General features: G+C 42.2%; 1 protein-coding gene across 1 annotated transcript in view; it reads left to right on the plus strand.

The window, feature by feature from the left end:
• The first annotated feature begins 272 nt into the window (after positions 1 to 272).
• The window catches only part of LOC139948381 (uncharacterized), a 103,423-nt gene continuing 81,112 nt past the window's right edge, over positions 273 to 22,583 (plus strand). The window contains exons 1-2 of the mRNA XM_071946522.1: positions 273 to 593; positions 9,500 to 9,694. Of these exons, the coding sequence (XP_071802623.1) occupies positions 500 to 593; positions 9,500 to 9,694 (289 nt within the window). The 5' untranslated portion in view covers positions 273 to 499. The remainder of the gene's footprint in view (positions 594 to 9,499; positions 9,695 to 22,583) is intronic.

Here is a 22,583-nt window from a genome sequence, read left to right on the forward strand (position 1 = left end):
GGAGTTTGTCCATTGAGTTGCTACTTGAGTCGTTGACTACCTGTTGACTACATGAATGTGTGAACACAAACTTGTACGAGTCGTGTACAGAAAGTACAATTCAAGAACATTGTATAAACAAATGTGTTGATCGAGGTCGGATTCACGCTTAAGTGAGTTTTTACTGAGTATCGGTCGACTGTGTGTTTTGAGCGCATTGGACCACAACAATGCATTGCCTTGGCCACAAGTTCGAGAAACTTGACGCGCCTTTATTAAACTACAAAAGAAAATATATTACCCCACGGAACAACACAGTAAAAAGGCCGCGATTTGGGTGTAACTCACATGGAATATTAATATACCAAGAGAAGCTAGTCTGCGCACGGAGCTCACAGGAAATATCAAACTCTTGACGCTGGATTTACTTTGATTGGAATATTGTTTTTACACCATTGTTAATGACTTGAACTTGCTCGTATCTTGTGATTTACTTAGGACCTAACGAGAGGAAGGCGAGATGTCGTCCCGGCAAAGCACACCGGTTCGATCGCCATTGGTCCTACTCCTAGCGTTGTTTCTGTTGTTAGCCTTACCATCAGGTTGCGCATCAGGTAATGTACAATTTTCTCTTGTTACTTTCTAATTCTCTTACACAAAATATGTATTTTCTACTTGAGTGAAGTATAAACAGAGTTTTCGTTCATGTAGCCAAAGACATGTACACGGTAACAGTGAAGTAAAATAGTCATGAGTAAAACTAGTGCCCGTTTGTGAAAGGTTTTGGGTTTTGATTGCTCCGTAAATGTTAAAAGGTATTATTTGCTAACGTCGTTGTAGGCCAAATCATCTAGTTAACAATTAAAGAATATGTATGTTCCGAAGAGTCTTTAGGTAATGGTGGATTTCACTTGTCATTGTTGGGTAGAAAGTTGGGTTGTCATTTTTTGTTTCCGTAAACGTGAGTTTGTGAATTTTGTGGAACATTCGCTCATACAAACAGGCAACACACGCCCACTCTATACCGCTCCACATGTTGCCATATTTCTCTGTAAATGTAAAAGTCAGAGTGGTGTCAGTTTCACCCTTTTAGAAGTGAAAGTCAATCTGTGTCATTATTTTTGAACGAACTTCACTCTGAATGAGTTGAAAGTGCCTGTATTTCACTCTAAAAAGAGCTGTCCGCCATAATGGTTATTTTTGCAAAAGTGGTATGGCGGACAAAACGAGTGATTTTCCCCAACTCTTTTTACATTACGACCGAATGTAAAACTTTAAAGCGTCTACTCTACTGCAAATAAATTTACAGTAAAAATCTTTGATATGTATTTATTCATTCAATTGGCCAAATACATCCCCGTGTATTTTTTTATCAGTAGGCCTACTGCAGCCGATTTCACGAAACGCTAGGATTAATCTCGAGGTAGGACGGGTAACTCATCCTATAACTTAGGATGGGTTCAATTTGTCCGACGTATAAGGATACGGAACTTAAAGGCAGTTGACACTATTGGTAATTGTCAAAATCCAGTCTTCTCATTTGATGTATCTCAACATGTACATAAAATAACAAACCTGTGGAAATTTGCGAGTTAACTATGAAAGAAAAAAAAACACCCTTGTCACACGAAGTTGTGTGCTTTCAGATACTTGATTTCGAGACCTTAAGTTTCGAGACCTCAAGTTCTAAACTTGAGGTCTCGAAATCAAATTCGTGGGAAATTACTTCTGTATCGAAAACTACATCACTTCAGAGGGAGCCGTTTCTCACAAGGTTTTATACTATCAACCTCTTCCTATTACTACTTACCAATTAAGGTTTTATGCTAGTAATTATATTGAGTAATTACCAATAGTGTCCCTTGCCTTTAACCCGTCCTTTCTCCTAGGATAAATCCTAAGTTAGGATGAGTTTGGTGAGATCGACGGCTGTATCCCGACCGACGGGGAATCAATTGGGCGTTACCAGAACACTCCGGGCTCGCAGAACACCGTGGTTCGGTCTCTCGGACCCTGAATAAAAGCCCGGTCCGGCTTTGCGGCGAATGGTCTTTCATTAGGCTATGTCCGACCATAGAGAAAGAACCTCTAGGTCAGAACGGGTCATTCCATTCCAAGACTCAGTCCTTCATAGCCTTGGCAATCCAAGGTATTTTGTTTAAGGATTATTACCAAATTGGTTTGCAAACAAAACTCGTCTATTGAAGGCACTGGATACGTTTGGTAATTGCTCAAAATAATTGTTAGCATAAAACTACTTGTTAACGATCAATTGGAGAGTTATAGTTTAAAACATTGTGAGAAAATGCTCCCTATGAAGTAACGTCGTTTTCGAGAAAGAAGTTGTTTCTCCCAAAAATATTTGAATTTGAATTCGAAACCTCAGAATTTGATTTTGATGTATCAAATTCAAGCATCTGAAAGCCGGCAACTTCGTGTGACCGATTGTTTTGTCTTCCATTATTATCTCACAACTTCGACGGGTGACCAATTGAGTTAAAAAACAAAAAGTTTTGTTAGTTTGTGCATATGTTGAGGTACACCAAGTGAGAAGACTGGTCTATGACAATTACCAAAGTGTCTTTAAATATCACAGATTTACAACAAGCTTACACGGTTTAATGATGGTGATAGAAGAAAACATCCCTTGAAATAGTTCTGTCCGAAACGTCAGATTAGATGAGAATAAACAAACTAATTTCGCGTTTGGAGGTTATCGGTCAGTGAGCGTTGTATTCATTTTTTTTTTTTTTTAATCGATGTCATGCAAAACGTTAATCGGTTTTTCTCGTAACCAGATGACCGATCGATCTCAAACTTCTTTTTTGTCAGTTTCAGCATATGGTGGATTATATAAAGCGCTTACACTGCCAGACAATGTTTTGTTAGCAACACCCGATCCTGTAATGTTTCTTTAGTGTTTTTGTGGTAAGAGTTAAATTAAATAATTTTACAAACTTTATAAACAATTTGAGTTAGACTTGCCTGCAAATGGCGAGGCCTAAAATTATGAAAAATGCCTGCATCTGCCTAGGCGAATAAATAAATGTATATCACTTACAACTTTAACCAATGAGCAGGTTCTTGCCTGTACGGGGCAAACACCTCCAAGCCAAGTCCAAACTTGCTACATTGGCCAAAGAAAATAGCAGTGAAGAAAACTGTCTTCGTGAAGTATTAGAGAACCTTCTATGACAAGAGGTGACGGTAGAGTGAAAGGAAACAAAAACGTGCGTCTTCTGCGCAAAAAGAAACCTTTATATATTCTTAAAGACAGTGGACACTATTGGTAATTGTCAAAGACTTGTGAAAATTTGAGCTCAATTGGTCGTCGAAGTTGCGAGATATGAATGAAATAAAAAAACACCCTTGTCACACGAAGTTGTGTGCTTTCAGATGCTTGATTTCGAGACCTCAAATTCTAAATTTGAGGTCTCGAAATCGAATTCGTGGAAAATTGCTTCTGTCTCGAAAACTACGTCACTTCAGAGGGAGCCGTTTCTTACAGGGTTTTATACTATCAACCTCTCCCCATTACTCGTTACCAAGTGAGGTTTTATGATGATAATTATTTTGAGTAATTACCAATAGTGTCCACTGCCTTTAAAGGAACATTGCAGAATTGGTTATGCTAACAAAACAGTTGCTGCTAATGTAAGCACTTTATGTAAACCACATACATAAACTGACAAACCTGTAGAAGTTTGAGATTGATCGGCAATCTGGGTCTCAAGAAAATAGGGAAAAACCGATTACACATTTTGCATAACATTGATTCAAACAAAACAAAAATGAATAAAACGATCATTGAGCGATAAACTCCAAACGCAAAGTTAAATTATTTATTTAATTCAAATATGGCATTTCAGGTAGAAATATTTCAAGGGATGTTTTCTACTATCATCATCATTAGACCGTGTAAGTTTTATGTAAATCTGTGATCTTCACGATTTTGTTTTCTTACCAATTCTGTAACGTTCCTTTAAAGTGAACTTATACAGTCTAACAATTAACCCAGGACCATCTTTGGCAAGAGACAATCCTTAAGTTTTAAATAAGCACGCCACATTACTATAGCCGAAACAAAACCGCCGTCCCGTTTGTCGCGCATCTATTTGAATATTTTTCGAAGGGAACATGCAATTAAATTCAACATTGGTTTATGTCCGGTTCCAACGTATTGCTCCATCGAGTGGTTGAAATAAAATATATACGCGGCATGAAGGAGAAATTGAATGATACTCAACACAACAACACACAATAAATTATTTCATATTATTATTAAAGACAGTGGACACTATTGGTAATTGTCAAAGACCAGTCTTCTCACTTGGTGTATCTCAACATATACATAAAATAACAAACCTGTGAAAATTTGAGCTCAATCGGTCGTCGAAGTTGCGAGATAATAATGAAAGAAAAAACACCCTTGTCACACGAAGTTGTGTGCTTTTAGATAGTTGATTTCATGACCTCAAATTCTAAACTTGAGGTCTCGAAATCAAATTCGTCGAAAAATACTTCTTTCTCGAAAACTATGTCACTTCAGAGGGAGCCGTTTCTCACAATGTTTTATACCATCAACCTCTCCCTATTACTCATTACCAAGTAAAGTGTTATGCTCATAATTATTTTGAGTAATTATCAATAGTGTCCACTGCCTTTAAACATGTACATAGCGCCGCTCCTTCAAAGGATTAAACCGCGCTACAGCAAATTCAAAACAGTGAATAAAAATACACTTCACACTAACAAAGAATTCTAAAAATACAGTATGGAAAGATATTATATATAAAAACAAATTAAGTTTAACAATTACATAAGACAGGAATTGTTCAAAGATACTTAAAGGAACATTACAGAATTGGTAAGAAGAAAAATCGTGAAGATCCCAGATTTACGTCAAACTATACGGTCTGATGATAAAGAAAACATCCTTCAAATATTTCTGTCTGAAATGCAATATGTGATGAGAAACAGTCAATCAATCATTCCAGACAAAAATGTCATAGTGCGTTGAGTTGTTTCCAGATTGTTCTTTATTCGCTCACGACTCGAAATTTTGTCCAAAAAGGTATGTTTTCCCGCCAAAATTAAAAGGAAAGATCATCATTGTGAATTCTGCCTTGACTCAAACTGCCGCGCTGACACAAACGCGTACGCTTATTCAGTCGTCTTATATAAACAGTTTGCAAAAACCTACACTATTTTTCTTCGTTCAAATAGAGTAGTCCCAGCCGATTTTTCACTATACGCCCAGGGGTCGATTTCACAAAGAGTTAGGACTAGTCCTAACTTAGGACTAGTCCTAGGAGATATACAAATTGCATGGATAGTCCTAAGTTAGGACGAGTAACTGGTACTAACTCGAGATAAGACTAGTCCTAACTCTTTGTGAAATCCACCCCAGGTAGTTAAAAGCAGAACAGTTCTTTTCAGAACTGAGAAGTGTCCCGAAAATCCGTAAAATCCACTCCGCGTTAGTAGAATATAAGCAAGACAAGTTCCTTAAAGAACAAACTCTACCAGCAACTGTAGACACACACAAACGGTGCTACCGCAAACCAAATATATATTTGTCTCCACTTACGATTAATCAAAAACACATAGGGTGCGAAATTACTTCAATAACTGTAAAAGAATACTTGTTGTTCAGGAGATCAATGTTATCCAATACCCCCGCGAGCGGCTACCATTTTAAGTTTTTATTTCAAGTTTTTATTTTCGAGTTCGCGCGAAGAGAATATAATCACTTTTGAAAAACAAGGAGGTGGCAGACTGGTGGAATTGAATTACAAGCTATATAAACAGAGGACTTGTGTGCTTATTTATTTATTCATTTATTTATTTATTTATTTATTTATTTATTTATTTATTTATTTATTTATTTATTTATTTATTTATTTATTTATTTATTTATTTATTTATTTATTTATTTATTTATTTATTTATTTATTTATTTATTTATTTATTTATTTATTTATTTATTTATTTAGATTTTAGTTTATTTAGGTGTATGTTTTTTTCTTCTTGTGGGAGGGGGATATGAAGGAACCAAGTTGCAGTGATCCTGACTCTCAAAATAATTGTTAGCATAAAACTTACTTGGTAACAAGCAATGGAGAGCTGCTGATAGTATAAAACATTGTGAGAAACAGCCTCCTCTGAAGTAACGTAGTTTTCGAGAAATAAGTAACTTTCTCACTAAAGTATTTGAATTTGTTTTCGATACCTCATACTTAGATTTTGCGGTCTCGAAATCAAGCATCTGAAAGCACACAACTTGTGCGACAGGGGCGTTTTTCTTACATTATTCTCTCGCAACTTCGAAGACCAATTGAGTTCATTTGTGCACAGTTTTTTTTTTTATGCATACATTGAATATTTTACTCAGTTGCATTAGCCTACACTTGTTTTATTTTAGAACATCAAAACCTGCCACAAAAATATAGAAATTTCACAAAGAGTAAGCCTATACTGAAATTTCCCTAACTCCGTTTGAAACGAACATTGGGTTTACCTTTTCTTTGGTACATTTATATACAATATATATAACTTTTTCTTTAATCCGCTCGTAATATAATGCAGGGAGATCCAGTCATAAACACCTCATGTACCCGAAAAATATCAAATTTATAACTTGAACCTTGAGAACATATCTTTCAATGCCATCGATCATGTTGAGATTGCTAAATGTATCATCGTGGCAGGGATGGGGTGAGGTTAGCGTCTGGTCTACATGTCTATAAAAAGCACCATGAGCAGTTCAATGTTTTAAGGCGTATTCTGTGTTTTTTTTATAAAACTTGACAACTTGTTGTTCAAATTTTTAAATTTTAAATCTGAAGGATCACACACTACAAAGTTCATGTTAGGACCAATTCCCCATAGAATTGTTTCCCTCTGAAATACCGTCGAAGTATATACACACATTGTTGTTAATTCGATTGATGCAATCGAAATAAGTGAACAAAATCCAGACAAAACTTACACCGTTCAGAACGTCACCACCGTTTTGGTTAACAATTTTTAGTAGGGAGAAACTATAAATAAATAGTATGAGGTACACAGTTAAATCCTAAGTACATTGTATCATATAAAACGTGTCCGCTGCAAAAACGACAGAATGTACAGCAATCAACCTTGAACCAATCACAGCACAGATAGCTTAATACGTCACTGCACGTTTATACAATACAATAACTGTATAGAATGAAATCACTGATTCTGTAAAACCAGTACCTGCTTTAACCTAGCGGATGAAGACAGGGGACCAGTCTACAGTGTGACGTAAGATATTCATGTTTGGTTTGCATAAATCTAACGAGTGAGGGCGCGCAATGAACTTCTCAAATAAGGATGCATCACGCTGACTAAATTCCCATAGCCACCAATGCTCATAGCAAAATATTCAAATATACTCAAACATTGTTTACAGTCTCTAGAAAACTAATTAAATATATTTTCAGGCCACTAAACTTTAGATTGTTGTTGTCAATTTTGGGCAGGTCAGCCGCCTGGAATTTTGGCTAAAAACCCAAGAAAAAAGACCTTCGAAAATGGCTGCCTGTTTTTATAAGACACTCCTCTAATTCCAAGGCAAAATTAGAATTAATTTAATGCCTAAATTTATTTGGCGAGATCTACACAACACAGAGACCAATGATTTTAAAAACGTTTCACAATTTTTGTCACAATCACATCATCTTCTGTCGTGAAAATACAATCTATGTGCGTTTTCTTGTTTTTATTTATTTATTTAATTATTAATTTTTTTATAAACTTTTTTGCATTTATAATATATTTTTAATACATTTTAAGGTGTATGCCTTGAGTTTTAATTTTTAGGTTAATTGTCAATTTGTATTTTTATGTTTTACGATACATACAAAATTTCAAATCATAAAAACTGCAGGCATTATAAATTAATTACATGGACAAGCATTTATTGCCTTATTTCTATATTATTTGTATAAAAATTAATAAATAAGAAAATAATGAAATTTTTCATGATTCATTGATTTAGGCCGCCGTCAACAGAATTTTCAAAGTATTTATCAGAATTAATTAATTATTTATTAATTTTTTTCCCTTTTCATCGTTGTAATTATTTATTATTATTTGGGTATTTGATAAAACTTGGCACAGGTTACATTACATGGTTTAAATTTTTCGTGACGTAGTTTGAATACATAGGGTTAGATAGAAAACAAGCCCTTCTCAATGACTCACAAACTAAGACTTGAGTCAGGTTTTTTTGTGTGTGTTGATTGATTCAGCTGTGTGAGCTTTCAGTGTGCTCTCTTGTGTCAATTTTTAACCAACCCAGTTACAAATTAAACAATTTTCGTCTCACTGAGACAACAATTATTTTGGTGGCTTGTTTACTCATTCCTCAAAAAGTACAGCACCTCAGCAAATAATATTTTATGGGAAGCTTTCTTCACTATCTTTATCTTCAAATCGTGTCAGTTTATTGTAAAACTGTGGCCATTGTGTTTATTTTGTCCTACAAAAAGTAGGGACTACCCAAACCCTACCGGTTGATTAAAAGATAAATTTACACATGATCAGTTTTTCTTTGGTAATTTCACTAATCAGATTGGTCTGGCATCACTCACCTCATAGGTCAAATTCACATGATTTTCACAATTCGAAATAGATATTTGTCAAGTCAAAGTTACATTTTGTGTAACATCAACATTTTAAGGATGCTAAGAGGTTTGCACAGAGGGTCAGCGGTGGTTCTGAATTAATGAGAATATTCATACATTAAATATACACGATAGCAATCATCCTAGCCATACTAAGGGTGAGTTTTATTTTAATAACCTAAACAATGTAACTTTGAGTTTGACAAATATCTATTTTAAATTGTCATGATCTTGGGAATTTTTACCTACGGGTCAATTCAAAAGATTCACTTTAAAGCAGAGGACACTATTGGTAATTACAAAAAAATAATTAGCATAAAACCTTACTTAGTAACCAGTAATGGGGAGCTGTTGATGGTATACAACATTGTGAGTAGCGTAGTTTTCGCGAAAGAAGTGATTTTCCACGAATTTGGTTTCGAGACCTCAGATTGAGTTTAGGGTCTCGAAATGAAGCATCTGTAACCTCACAAGTTTAGTGTGACAAGGTGTGTTTTCTTTCATTATTATCTCGCAACTTTGACGACCGATTTAGCTCAAATTTTCACAGGTTGAATGAGTTCCTTGTGAATGAGTTCCTTGTGAATGAGTTCATTTTTATTATAGTGCAATGCAACACGATTGTACTTGAGGATATTACCGTCCAACTAAATTATTTGAGTCGATTTCAGTTGAAATGCTTTAGCTATGAAACTATAATGTATCAACTATCTAAATATACATTATAAGCTATTTCAAACATTCTTTGTGTAGTTTTAGCTTCAATGGGAGATCGGCTGTATTAGTCGAATTAGTCAAATTTTGCATTTGGTTCACCTGATTTAAATTAACAAATTCCATTTCAAAATATATTTAACAAAATACAGAGACATCAACCGCTGAGTCATCAACAACAGTAAACACAACGACTGAAGCACCAACGACAATAATTGCAACCACTGAAGCAACAACAACAGTGGTGGATTCCACTGCAGCAGCAACAACAGTGGTGGCAACCACTGAAGTAGTAACAACAAATGCATCAACGACTGAAACAGCAACGACGGAAACAGCAACGACAGGTTTGTTGTTTGAATGTCAATTTGTGTGTGATTGAGTTATTTCTGTTTTGTTTCAATTCTTGGAAGTTTTGATTTTGATCTCGATTTTTAATAAACTTAGTTGACCCATTTCATATTGAAATTGGCACCATTTACATTGTTTCTACTTCCCCTCCGGTCATCTGAACTGTCCTGATGAGGCTCAAAGTTTTGCATCAAGTATTTAGATTAAACTCTCAAGAACAGAGTTTTGGGCTTATTTCTGACAAGTGCGGGCAAGCAACAATCTGCACCTTCGATGTTTTGTGGTGAAGTGAATAAAGTTGGTATTCAGTGGACTGAAGTCCTACAAGGATTAAGTTCAGGTAAAATACATCGACTGATTATAGTAAAACGGTCTAAATTTATTTATAATTTACATGATGTCACAATAAAATAATCAAAATAATCATAATATTGAAGTCTTATATAGCGCACATATCTACAAACAAGGTACTCAAGGCGCTTAGTATACACATTATTACAGAAAATATGTTCTACAATACCCAATCCTTGGATGTACATATGTAAGTTTATAATTTTGTTATCAATGGAATTTATCAAAATAGATTAAGTGACTCATGAAACCGATCTCTTCTTTACTCTTAACTAGCAAATTGTGGCATAGGCTGATGTGTTCAAGTCAGTAAAAAACACAAGGAGAATTTGATTAAACTATGGCAAACATTATCACAAAGAGAACCCATTAAATGCCACGAGTGACTAACAATAATTTTAAAGCCAAATTAAATCAGTTCAAGTAAGTAATTTTGTATTTCCCTACATGAACAAAAGAGGTAACATTAACAGCAGCAGCATCCACAATTGCTTCAACAAATGAAGCAGCAACAACAGGGGCTGCAACCTCTGCAGCTGCAACAACAGTGGCTGCAACCACTGAAGCCCCAATAACATTGGTTGCAGCCACTGAAGTAGCAACAACAGTGGTGGATACCACTGAGACAGCAACAACAGGGGCAGCAAACACTGAAGCAGCAACAACAGAGGCAGCAACCACAGTGGCTGCGGCCACTGAAGCAGCAGCCACTGAAGCAGCAACAACAGTGACTGCAACAACTGAACCAGCAACCACTGATGCAGCAACAACAGGGGTTGCAACCACTGTAGCAGCAACCACTGAAGTAGCAACAACAGTGGTTGCAACCACTGAAGTAACAGTGGTGGATACCACTGAAGTAGCAACAACAGGGGTAGCAACCACTGAAGCAGTAACAACCGAGGCTGCAACAACAGTGGCTGCGACCACTGAAGCAGCGACCACTGAAGCAGCAACAACAGTGGCTGCAACCACTGAAGCAACAACAACAGTGGTGTATACGACTACAGCAGCAACAACGTCACCTGCCACCACTGAAATACAGACAACAACTGAAGCAACAACAATCGGGGAGACCACTGAAGTAGCGACAACCGAGCGTGCGACCACTGAAACAACAACAGGGGCTGCAACCACTGAAGCAGCAACAACTGAAGCAGCACCAACAGTGGCTGCAACCACTGAAGCAGCAACCACTGAAGCAGCAACAACAGTGGTGTTAACAACTGAAGCAGCATCCACAGCAGTGGATTCTACTTTAGCAGCAACAACAGTGCTGGATATCACTGAAGTAGCAACAACAGTTGCTGCAACCACTGAAGCAGCAACCACTGAAGCAGCAACAACAGAGGCTGCAACAACTGAAGCAGCAACAACATCAGCTGCAACCACTGAAGCAGCAACAACAGAGGCTGCAACCACTGAAGCAGCAACAACATCAGCTGCAACCACTGAAGCAGCAACAACTAAAGCAGTAACGACTGAAGCAGCAACAACAGTGGCTGCAACCACTGAAGCAACAACAACAGAGGGTGCAACCACTGAAGCAGCAACAACAGAGGCTGCAACCACTGAAGCAGCAACAACAGGGACAGAAACGACTGAAGCAGCAACAACAGTGGCTGCAACAACTGAAGCAGTAACCACTGAAACAGCAACAACAGTGGCTGCGACCACTGAAGCAGCAACAACAGTGGCTGCGACCACTGAAGCAGCAACAACAGGGGCTGCAACCACTAAAGCAGCAACAACAGGGGCAGCTACTACTGAAGCAGCAACAACATCAGCTGCAACCACTGAAACAGCAACCACAGGGGCAGGAACGACTGAAGCAGCAACAACAGTGGCTGCAACAACTGAAGCAGTAACCACTGAAGTAGCAACAACATTGGCAGCAACCACTGAAGCAGTAACGACTGAAGCAGCAACAACATCAGCTGCAACTACTGAAACAGCAACAACAGGGGCAGGAACGACTGAAGCAGCAACAACAGTGGCTGCAACAACTAAAGCAGTAACGACTGAAGCAGCAACAACAGTGGCTGCAACCACTGAAGCAGCAACAACAGAGGCTGCAACCACTGAAGCAGCATCAACATCAGCTGCAACCACTGAAGCAGCAACAACAGGGACAGAAACGACTGAAGCAGCAACAACAGTGGCTGCAACAGCTGAAACAGTAACCACTGAAGCAGCAACAACAGTGGCTGCAACCACTGAAGCAGCAACAACAGAGGCTGCAACAACTGAAGCAGCAACAACATCAGCTGCAACCACTGAAGCAGCAACAACAGAGGCTGCAACCACTGAAGCAGCAACAACATCAGCTGCAACCACTGAAGCAGCAACAACAGGGACAGAAACGACTGAAGCAGCAACAACAGTGGCTGCAACAACTGAAGCAGTAACCACTGAAACAGCAACAACAGTGGCTGCGACCACTGAAGCAGCAACAACAGGGGCTGCAACCACTAAAGCAGCAACCACAGGGGCAGGAACGACTGAAGCAGCAACAACAGTGGCTGCAACAACTGAAGCAGTGACCACTGAAGTAGCAACAACATTGGCTGCAACCACTGAAGCAGTAACGACTGAAGCAGCAACAACATCAGCTGCAACCACTGAAACAGCAACAACAGGGGCAGGGACGACTGAAGCAGCAACAACAGTGGCTGCAACCACTGAAGCAGCAACAACAGAGGCTGCAACCACTGAAGCAGCAACAACAGAGGCTGCAACCACTGAAGCAGCAACAACAGGGACAGAAACGACTGAAGCAGCAACAACAGTGGCTGCAACAACTGAAGCAGTAACAACATCAGCTAGGACTGAAGGAGCAACAACATCAACTGCAACCACTGAAGCAGCAACAACAGTGGCTGCAACAACTGAAGCAGTAACCACTGAAGCAGCAACAACAGTGGCTACAACCACTAAAGCAGCAACAACAGGGGCAGCTACTACTGAAGCAGCAACAACATCAGCTGCAACCACTGAAACAGCAACCACAGGGGCAGGAACGACTGAAGCAGCAATAACAGTGGCTGCAACAACTGAAGCAGTAACCACTGAAGTAGGAACCAAATTGGCAGCAACCACTGAAGCAGTAACGACTGAAGCAGCAACAACATCAGCTGCAACCACCGAAACAGCAACAACAGGGGCAGGAACGACTGAAGCAGCAACAACAGTGGCTGCAACAACTGAAGCAGTAACCACTGAAGCAGCAACAACAGTGGCAGCAACAACAGTGGCTGCAACAACTGAAGCAGTAACCACTGAAGCAGCAACAACAGTGGCTGCAACCACTGAAGCAGCAACAACAGAGGCTGCAACCACTGAAGCAGCAACAACATCATCTGCAACCACTGAAGCAGCAACAACAGGGACAGAAACGACTGAAGCAGCAACAACAGTGGCTGCAACAACTGAAGCAGTAACCACTGAAGCAGCAACAACAGAGGCTGCAACCACTGAAGCAGCAACAACAGAAGCAGTAACCACTGAAACAGCAACAACAGTGGCTGCAACCACTGAAGCAGCAACAACAGGGGCTGCAACCACTGAAGCAGTAACGACTGAAGCAGCAACAACATCAGCTGCAACCACTGAAACAGCAACAACAGGGGCAGGAACGACTGAAGCAGCAACAACAGCGGCTGCAACAACTGAAGCAGTAACCACTGAAGCAGCAACAACAGTGGCTGTAACCACTGAAGCAGCAACAACCGTGGCTGCAACAACTGAAGCAGTAACCACTGAAGCAGCAACAACAGTGGCTGCAACCACTGAAGCAGCAACAACAGAGGCTGCAACCACTGAAGCAGCAACAACAGAGGCTGCAACCACTGAAGCAGCAACAACAGAGGCTGCAACCACTGAAGCAGCAACAACAGGGACAGAAACGACTGAAGCAGCAACAACAGTGGATGCAACAACTGAAACAGTAACCACTGAAACAGCAACAACAGTGGCTGCGACCACTGAAGCAGTAACCACTGAAACAGCAACAACAGTGGCTGCGACCACTGAAGCAGCAACAACAGGGACAGAAACGACTAAAGCAGCAACAACAGTGGCTGCAACAACTGAAGCAGTAACCACTGAAGCAGCAACAACAGAGGCTGCAACCACTGAAGCAGCAACAACAGAAGCAGTAACCACTGAAACAGCAACAACAGTGGCTGCGACCACTGAAGCAGCAACAACAGGGGCTGCAACCACTGAAGCAGTAACGACTGAAGCAGCAACAACATCAGCTGCAACCACTGAAACAGCAACAACAGGGGCAGGAACGACAAAAGCAGCAACAACAGCGGCTGCAACAACTGAAGCAGTAACCACTGAAGCAGCAACAACAGTGGCTGTAACCACTGAAGCAGCAACAACAGAGGCTGCAACCACTGAAGCAGCAACAACATCAGCTGCAACCACTGAAGCAGCAACAACAGGGACAGAAACGACTGAAGCAGCAACAACCGTGGCTGCAACAACTGAAGCAGTAACCACTGAAGCAGCAACAACAGTGGCTGCAACCACTGAAGCAGCAACAACAGAGGCTGCAACCACTGAAGCAGCAACAACAGAGGCTGCAACCACTGAAGCAGCAACAACAGAGGCTGCAACCACTGAAGCAGCAACAACAGGGACAGAAACGACTGAAGCAGCAACAACAGTGGCTGCAACAACTGAAGCAGTAACCACTGAAGCAGCAACAACAGTGGCTGCAACCACTGAAGCAGCAACAACAGAGGCTGCAACCACTGAAGCAGCAACAACAGAAGCAGTAACCACTGAAACAGCAACAACAGTGGCTGCGACCACTGAAGCAGCAACAACAGGGGCTGCAACCACTAAAGCAGCAACAACAGAGGCTGCAACAACTGAAGCAGCAACAACATCAGCTGCAACCACTGAAGCAGCAACAACATCAGCTGCAACCACTGAAGCAGCAACAACAGGGACAGAAACGACTGAAGCAGCAACAACAGTGGCTGCAACAACTGAAGCAGTAACCACTGAAACAGCAACAACAGTGGCTGCAACCACTAAAGCAGCAACAACAGGCGCAGCTACGACTGAAGCAGCAACAACATCAGCTGCAACCACTGAAACAGCAACCACAGGGGCAGAAACGACTGAAGCAGCAACAACAGTGGCTGCAACAACTGAAGCAGTGACCACTGAAGTAGCAACAACATTGGCTGCAACCACTGAAGCAGTAACGACTGAAGCAGCAACAACATCAGCTGCAACCACTGAAACAGCAACAACAGTGGCTGCGACCACTGAAGCAGCAACAACAGAGGCTGCAACCACTGAAGCAGCAACAACAGAGGCTGCAACCACTGAAGCAGCAACAACAGGGACAGAAACGACTGAAGCAGCAACAACAGGGACAGAAACGACTGAAGCAGCAACAACAGTGGCTGCAACAACTGAAGCAGTAACAACATCAGCTACGACTGAAGGAGCAACAACATCAACTGCAACCACTGAAGCAGCAACAACAGTGTCTGCAACAACTGAAGCAGTAACCACTGAAGCAGCAACAACAGTGGCTGCAACCACTGAAGCAGCAACAACAGAGGCTGCAACCACTGAAGCAGCAACAACATCAGCTGCAACCACTGAATCAGCAACAACAGGGACAGAAACGACTGAAGCAGCAACAACAGTGGCTGCAACAACTGAAGCAGTAACCACTGAAGCAGCAACAACAGTGGCTGCAACCACTGAAGCAGCAACAACAGAGGCTGCAACCACTGAAGCAGCAACAACAGAAGCAGTAACCACTGAAACAGCAACAACAGTGGCTGCGACCACTGAAGCAGCATCAACAGGGGCTGCAACCACTAAAGCAGCAACAACAGAGGCTGCAACAACTGAAGCAGCAACAACAGTGGCTGAAACAACTGAAGCAGTAACCACTGAAACAGCAACAACAGTGGCTGCAACCACTAAAGCAGCAACAACAGGCGCAGCTACGACTGAAGCAGCAACAACATCAGCTGCAACCACTGAAACAGCAACCACAGGGGCAGAAACGACTGAAGCAGCAACAACAGTGGCTGCAACAACTGAAGCAGTGACCACTGAAGTAGCAACAACATTGGCTGCAACCACTGAAGCAGTAACGACTGAAGCAGCAACAACATCAGCTGCAACCACTGAAACAGCAACAACAGGGGCAGGGACGACTGAAGCAGCAACAACAGTGGCTGCGACCACTGAAGCAGCAACAACAGAGGCTGCAACCACTGAAGCAGCAACAACAGGGACAGAAACGACTGAAGCAGCAACAACAGGGACAGAAACGACTGAAGCAGCAACAACAGTGGCTGCAACAACTGAAGCAGTAACAACATCAGCTACGACTGAAGGAGCAACAACATCAACTGCAACCACTGAAGCAGCAACAACAATGTCTGCAACAACTGAAGCAGTAACCACTGAAGCAGCAACAACAGTGGCTGCAACCACTGAAGCAGCAACAACAGAGGCTGCAACCACAGAAGCAGCAACAACATCAGCTGCAACCACTGAATCAGCAACAACAGGGACAGAAACGACTGAAGCAGCAACAACAGTGGCTGCAACAACTGAAGCAGTAACCACTGAAGCAGCAACAACAGTGGCTGCAACCACTGAAGCAGCAACAACAGAGGCTGCAACCACTGAAGCAGCAACAACAGAAGCAGTAACCACTGAAACAGCAACAACAGTGGCTGCGACCACTGAAGCAGCATCAACAGGGGCTGCAACCACTAAAGCAGCAACAACAGAGGCTGCAACAACTGAAGCAGCAACAACAGAGGCTGCAACCACTGAAGCAGTAACAACATCAGCTGCAACCACTGAAGCAGCAACAACAGGGACAGAAACGACTGAAGCAGCAACAACAGTGGCTGCAACAACTGAAGCAGTAACAACAGAAGCAGTAACCACTGAAACAGCAACAACAGTGGCTGCGACCACTGAAGCAGCATCAACAGGGGCTGCAACCACTAAAGCAGCAACAACAGAGGCTGCAACAACTGAAGCAGCAACAACAGAGGCTGCAACCACTGAAGCAGTAACAACATCAGCTGCAACCACTGAAGCAGCAACAACAGTGGCTGCAACCACTAAAGCAGCAACAACAGGCGCAGCTACGACTGAAGCAGCAACAACATCAGCTGCAACCACTGAAACAGCAACCACAGGGGCAGAAACGACTGAAGCAGCAACAACAGTGGCTGCAACAACTGAAGCAGTAACCACTGAAGCAGCAACAACAGTGGCTGCAACCACTGAAGCAGCAACAACAGAGGCTGCAACCACTGAAGGAGCAACAACATCAACTGCAACCACTGAAGCAGCAACAACAGTGGCTGCAACAACTGAAGCAGTAACCACTGAAGCAGCAACAACAGTGGCTGCAACCACTGAAGCAGCAACAACAGAGGCTGCAACCACTGAAGCAGCAACAACAGAAGCAGTAACCACTGAAACAGCAACAACAGTGGCTGCGACCACTGAAGCAGCATCAACAGGGGCTGCAACCACTAAAGCAGCAACAACAGAGGCTGCAACAACTGAAGCAGCAACAACATCAGCTGCAACCACTGAAACAGCAACCACAGGGGCAGAAACGACTGAAGCAGCAACAACAGTGGCTGCAACAACTGAAGCAGTGACCACTGAAGTAGCAACAACATTGGCTGCAACCACTGAAGCAGTAACGACTGAAGCAGCAACAACATCAGCTGCAACCACTGAAACAGCAACAACAGGGGCAGGGACGACTGAAGCAGCAACAACAGTGGCTGCGACCACTGAAGCAGCAACAACAGAGGCTGCAACCACTGAAGCAGCAGCAACAGAGGCTGCAACCACTGAAGCAGCAACAACAGGGACAGAAACGACTGAAGCAGCAACAACAGGGACAGAAACGACTGAAGCAGCAACAACAGTGGCTGCAACAACTGAAGCAGTAACAACATCAGCTACGACTGAAGGAGCAACAACATCAACTGCAACCACTGAAGCAGCAACAACAGTGGCTGCAACAACTGAAGCAGTAACCACTGAAGCAGCAACAACAGTGGCTGCAACCACTGAAGCAGCAACAACAGAGGCTGCAACCACTGAAGGAGCAACAACATCAACTGCAACCACTGAAGCAGCAACAACAGTGGCTGCAACAACTGAAGCAGTAACCACTGAAGCAGCAACAACAGTGGCTGCAACCACTGAAGCAGCAACAACAGAGGCTGCAACCACTGAAGCAGCAACAACAGAAGCAGTAACCACTGAAACAGCAACAACAGTGGCTGCGACCACTGAAGCAGCATCAACAGGGGCTGCAACCACTAAAGCAGCAACAACAGAGGCTGCAACAACTGAAGCAGCAACAACATCAGCTGCAACCACTGAAGCAGCAACAACATCAGCTGCAACCACTGAAGCAGCAACAACAGGGACAGAAACGACTGAAGCAGCAACAACAGTGGCTGCAACAACTGAAGCAGTAACCACTGAAACAGCAACAACAGTGGCTGCAACCACTAAAGCAGCAACAACAGGCGCAGCTACGACTGAAGCAGCAACAACATCAGCTGCAACCACTGAAACAGCAACCACAGGGGCAGGAACGACTGAAGCAGCAACAACAGTGGCTGCAACAACTGAAGCAGTGACCACTGAAGTAGCAACAACATTGGCTGCAACCACTGAAGCAGTAACGACTGAAGCAGCAACAACATCAGCTGCAACCACTGAAACAGCAACAACAGTGGCTGCAACAACTGAAGCAGCAACAACAGTGGCTGCGACCACTGAAGCAGCAACAACAGAGGCTGCAACCACTGAAGCAGCAACAACAGGGACAGAAACGACTGAAGCAGCAACAACAGTGGCTGCAACAACTGAAGCAGTAACAACATCAGCTACGACTGAAGGAGCAACAACATCAACTGCAACCACTGAAGCAGCAACAACAGTGGCTGCAACAACTGAAGCAGTGACCACTGAAGTAGCAACAACTGAAGCAGTGACCACTGAAGTAGCAACAACATTGGCTGCAACCACTGAAGCAGTAACGACTGAAGCAGCAACAACATCAGCTGCAACCACTGAAACAGCAACAACAGTGGCTGCAACAACTGAAGCAGCAACAACAGTGGCTGCGACCACTGAAGCAGCAACAACAGAGGCTGCAACCACTGAAGCAGCAACAACAGAGGCTGCAACCACTGAAGCAGTAACGACTGAAGCAGCAACAACATCAGCTGCAACCACTGAAGCAGCAACAACAGGGACAGAAACGACTGAAGCAGCAACAACAGTGGCTGCAACAACTGAAGCAGTAACAACATCAGCTACGACTGAAGGAGCAACAACATCAACTGCAACCACTGAAGCAGCAACAACAGTGGCTGCAACAACTGAAGCAGTGACCACTGAAGTAGCAACAACTGAAGCAGTGACCACTGAAGTAGCAACAACATTGGCTGCAACCACTGAAGCAGTAACGACTGAAGCAGCAACAACATCAGCTGCAACCACTGAAACAGCAACAACAGTGGCTGCAACAACTGAAGCAGCAACAACAGTGGCTGCGACCACTGAAGCAGCAACAACAGAGGCTGCAACCACTGAAGCAGCAACAACAGAGGCTGCAACCACTGAAGCAGCAACAACAGGGACAGAAACGACTGAAGCAGCAACAACAGTGGCTGCAACAACTGAAGCAGTAACAACATCAGCTACGACTGAAGGAGCAACAACATCAACTGCAACCACTGAAGCAGCAACAACAGTGGCTGCAACAACTGAAGCAGTAACCACTGAAGCAGCAACAACAGTGGCTGCAACCACTAAAGCAGCAACAACAGAGGCTGCAACCACTGAAGCAGCAACAACAGAGGCTGCAACCACAACAGAAGCAGTAACCACTGAAACAGCAACAACAGTGGCTGCGACCACTGAAGCAGCAACAACAGGGGCTGCAACCACTAAAGCAGCAACAACAGGGGCAGCTACGACTGAAGCAGCAACAACATCAGCTGCAACCACTGAAACAGCAACCACAGGGGCAGGAACGACTGAAGCAGCAACAACAGTGGCTGCAACAACTGAAGCAGTAACCACTGAAGTAGCAACAACATTGGCAGCAACCACTGAAGCAGTAACGACTGAAGCAGCAACAACATCAGCTGCAACCACTGAAACAGCAACAACAGGGGCAGGAACAACTGAAGCAGCAACAACAGTGGCTGCAACAACTGAAGCAGTAACCACTGAAGCAGCAACAACAGTGGTTGCAACCACTGAAGCAACAACAACAGAGGCTGCAACCACTGTAGCAGCAACATCAGAGGCTGCAACCACTAAAGCAGCAACAACAGGGACAGAAACGACTGAAGCAGCAACAACAGTGGCTGCAACAACTGAAGCAGCAACAACATCATCTGCAACCACTGTAGCAGCAACATCAGAGGCTGCAACCACTAAAGCAGCAACAACAGGGACAGAAACGACTGAAGCAGCAACAACAGTGGCTGCAACAACTGAAGCAGCAACAACATCATCTGCAACCACTGAAGCAGCAACAACAGAGGCTGCAGCGACTGAAGCAGCAACAACAGTGGCTGCAACAACTGAAGCAGTAACGACTGAAGCATCAACAACAGGGACAGAAACGACTGAAGCAGTAACCACTGAAGCAGGAACAACAGTTGCTGCAACCACTGAAGCAGCAACAACAGAGGCTGTAACCACTGAAGGAGCAACCACCGAAGCAGCTACAACATCATCTGCAACCACTGAAGCAGCAACAACTGTGTCTGCCACCACAGTGGCTGCAACCACTGAAGCAGCATCAACCGAGACTGCAATGACTGAAGAAACAACAACAGGTTTGTTTTATCAAGTTGTATATATACATGGCATGTCGGGTATGTATGTTTTTTATTCTTAAATCCTTGTTCGTTGTATCGTGTGTTTTTTTTATATATGCCTGTTGTTACCTTTTTTTCTGTTTGATGTGTTTAAAAAAACCTGTGTGTTTAGCAATGTCATTTCTTCTTTTGGAGATCAATAAAGTTTCTTCTGCTTATGTCTTATGTTGTTAGAAAAGTATTTGTTTACCTTCTTTTCAGTAAGTTACTCCATTACTTTTAAATTTTCACTATTTTGTTAATGATACAGGTTTTAAATTAATTTAGGTGACCCACTTCACAAATAAATTGGCTTGTCTGTGCATAGTTGAGTGTGTGATGTGCTGCACAAACATGCACAAAATAAGGCTAATAAAACTGAAGTTAGATTGGTTTGAAATTCAATGTATAAAATCAATAAACATATTACAAGATTGAAAATATGTGTGAGATTTTAACTTTAGTTCTTTTTTAGTGAAGTTTCTTCGCGAAACTTGGGTCACAGGCAGTTTCTTGTCAAAAAATAGAGTCTTGGTTTTCAACGGTAACCACCAGTATAATGCTTAATGGTCAGTGCTAATGCGAGATAACAGGGAAAATCTTGCTGTTGCATTGAAAATTGCACATGCTGTGAAAAACGTTGCCTCCGCAGTCAACAATTGAAAGCAGGTTTTACTTTGGTGTGTGTATTATGCTAGATGGTTCATTGATATTACGCGAGACACCAGGAAAAATCTTATCTTGGAAGGTAAGCGTAGCTGGATATCTTGGAACGTAAACGTAGCTGCATATGGAACGTAAGCGTAGCTGCATATGGAACGTAAGCGTAGCTTTACTCGGGCTTGAAAACGTACCTTTTGATATTATAGCGTAACTTGAAGGAACGTAAGCATAGCTGAGTAGCTGCGTAGCTTGGAATGTAACCAAATAATACTTCAACAATCTCAAAAATAACACTTCATTCACAGAATTAAAAAGTACTTTTTTGACAAAAATATGCTTTGAGGGAATTTTTTTAATAATTTTTTTTCAACCTTTTATACAAAGTTATTATTCACCCGTTCTTTTTTCGATCGGGGGCTCTGTTTTTTTTAATCCTTTTTTTTCTTCTTAATAAAACCATGGAGCAATAAACATTTTCTAAGCTACTCACACAATAACACTGTCAATAGAACAAAATGCGGTATTCCTCTGTTTTGACATCATCAATCTTTTTTTATTGTTACCTGAAAACTCATAGCAAAAACAAATTAGGAGCCATGAAATAAAACGGACCATAATATTGGAACGTTGCGATCAAAAGAAATAACGGATTTGACACGAGGTGTACCGACTGACAAACCCAGGATGACAAACATGTACTCATGCAGACCCCTCCCAAGCTCACGGCGAGACCCGCAAGCTGGGAGTTCATAGCACCCGGGATTACACCTCCAGCCCCCCACGAGGCACGCCATGTGCGGTACGTGATATGCCCCGAGGCTTACGTTCCGATTGCTCCATGCCGTGGGGCCATATAACAAGCTTCCGTTACACGGACTCTTTGAATGCGAATCTTACGTTCAATTTTTTTACCATTATTTACATTTTGTAACAATAATTTGAATACATG

The sequence above is a fragment of the Asterias amurensis genome, chromosome 15 (genome assembly GCF_032118995.1).
Source record: "Asterias amurensis chromosome 15, ASM3211899v1".
Classification (NCBI taxonomy): Eukaryota; Metazoa; Echinodermata; class Asteroidea; order Forcipulatida; family Asteriidae; genus Asterias; species Asterias amurensis.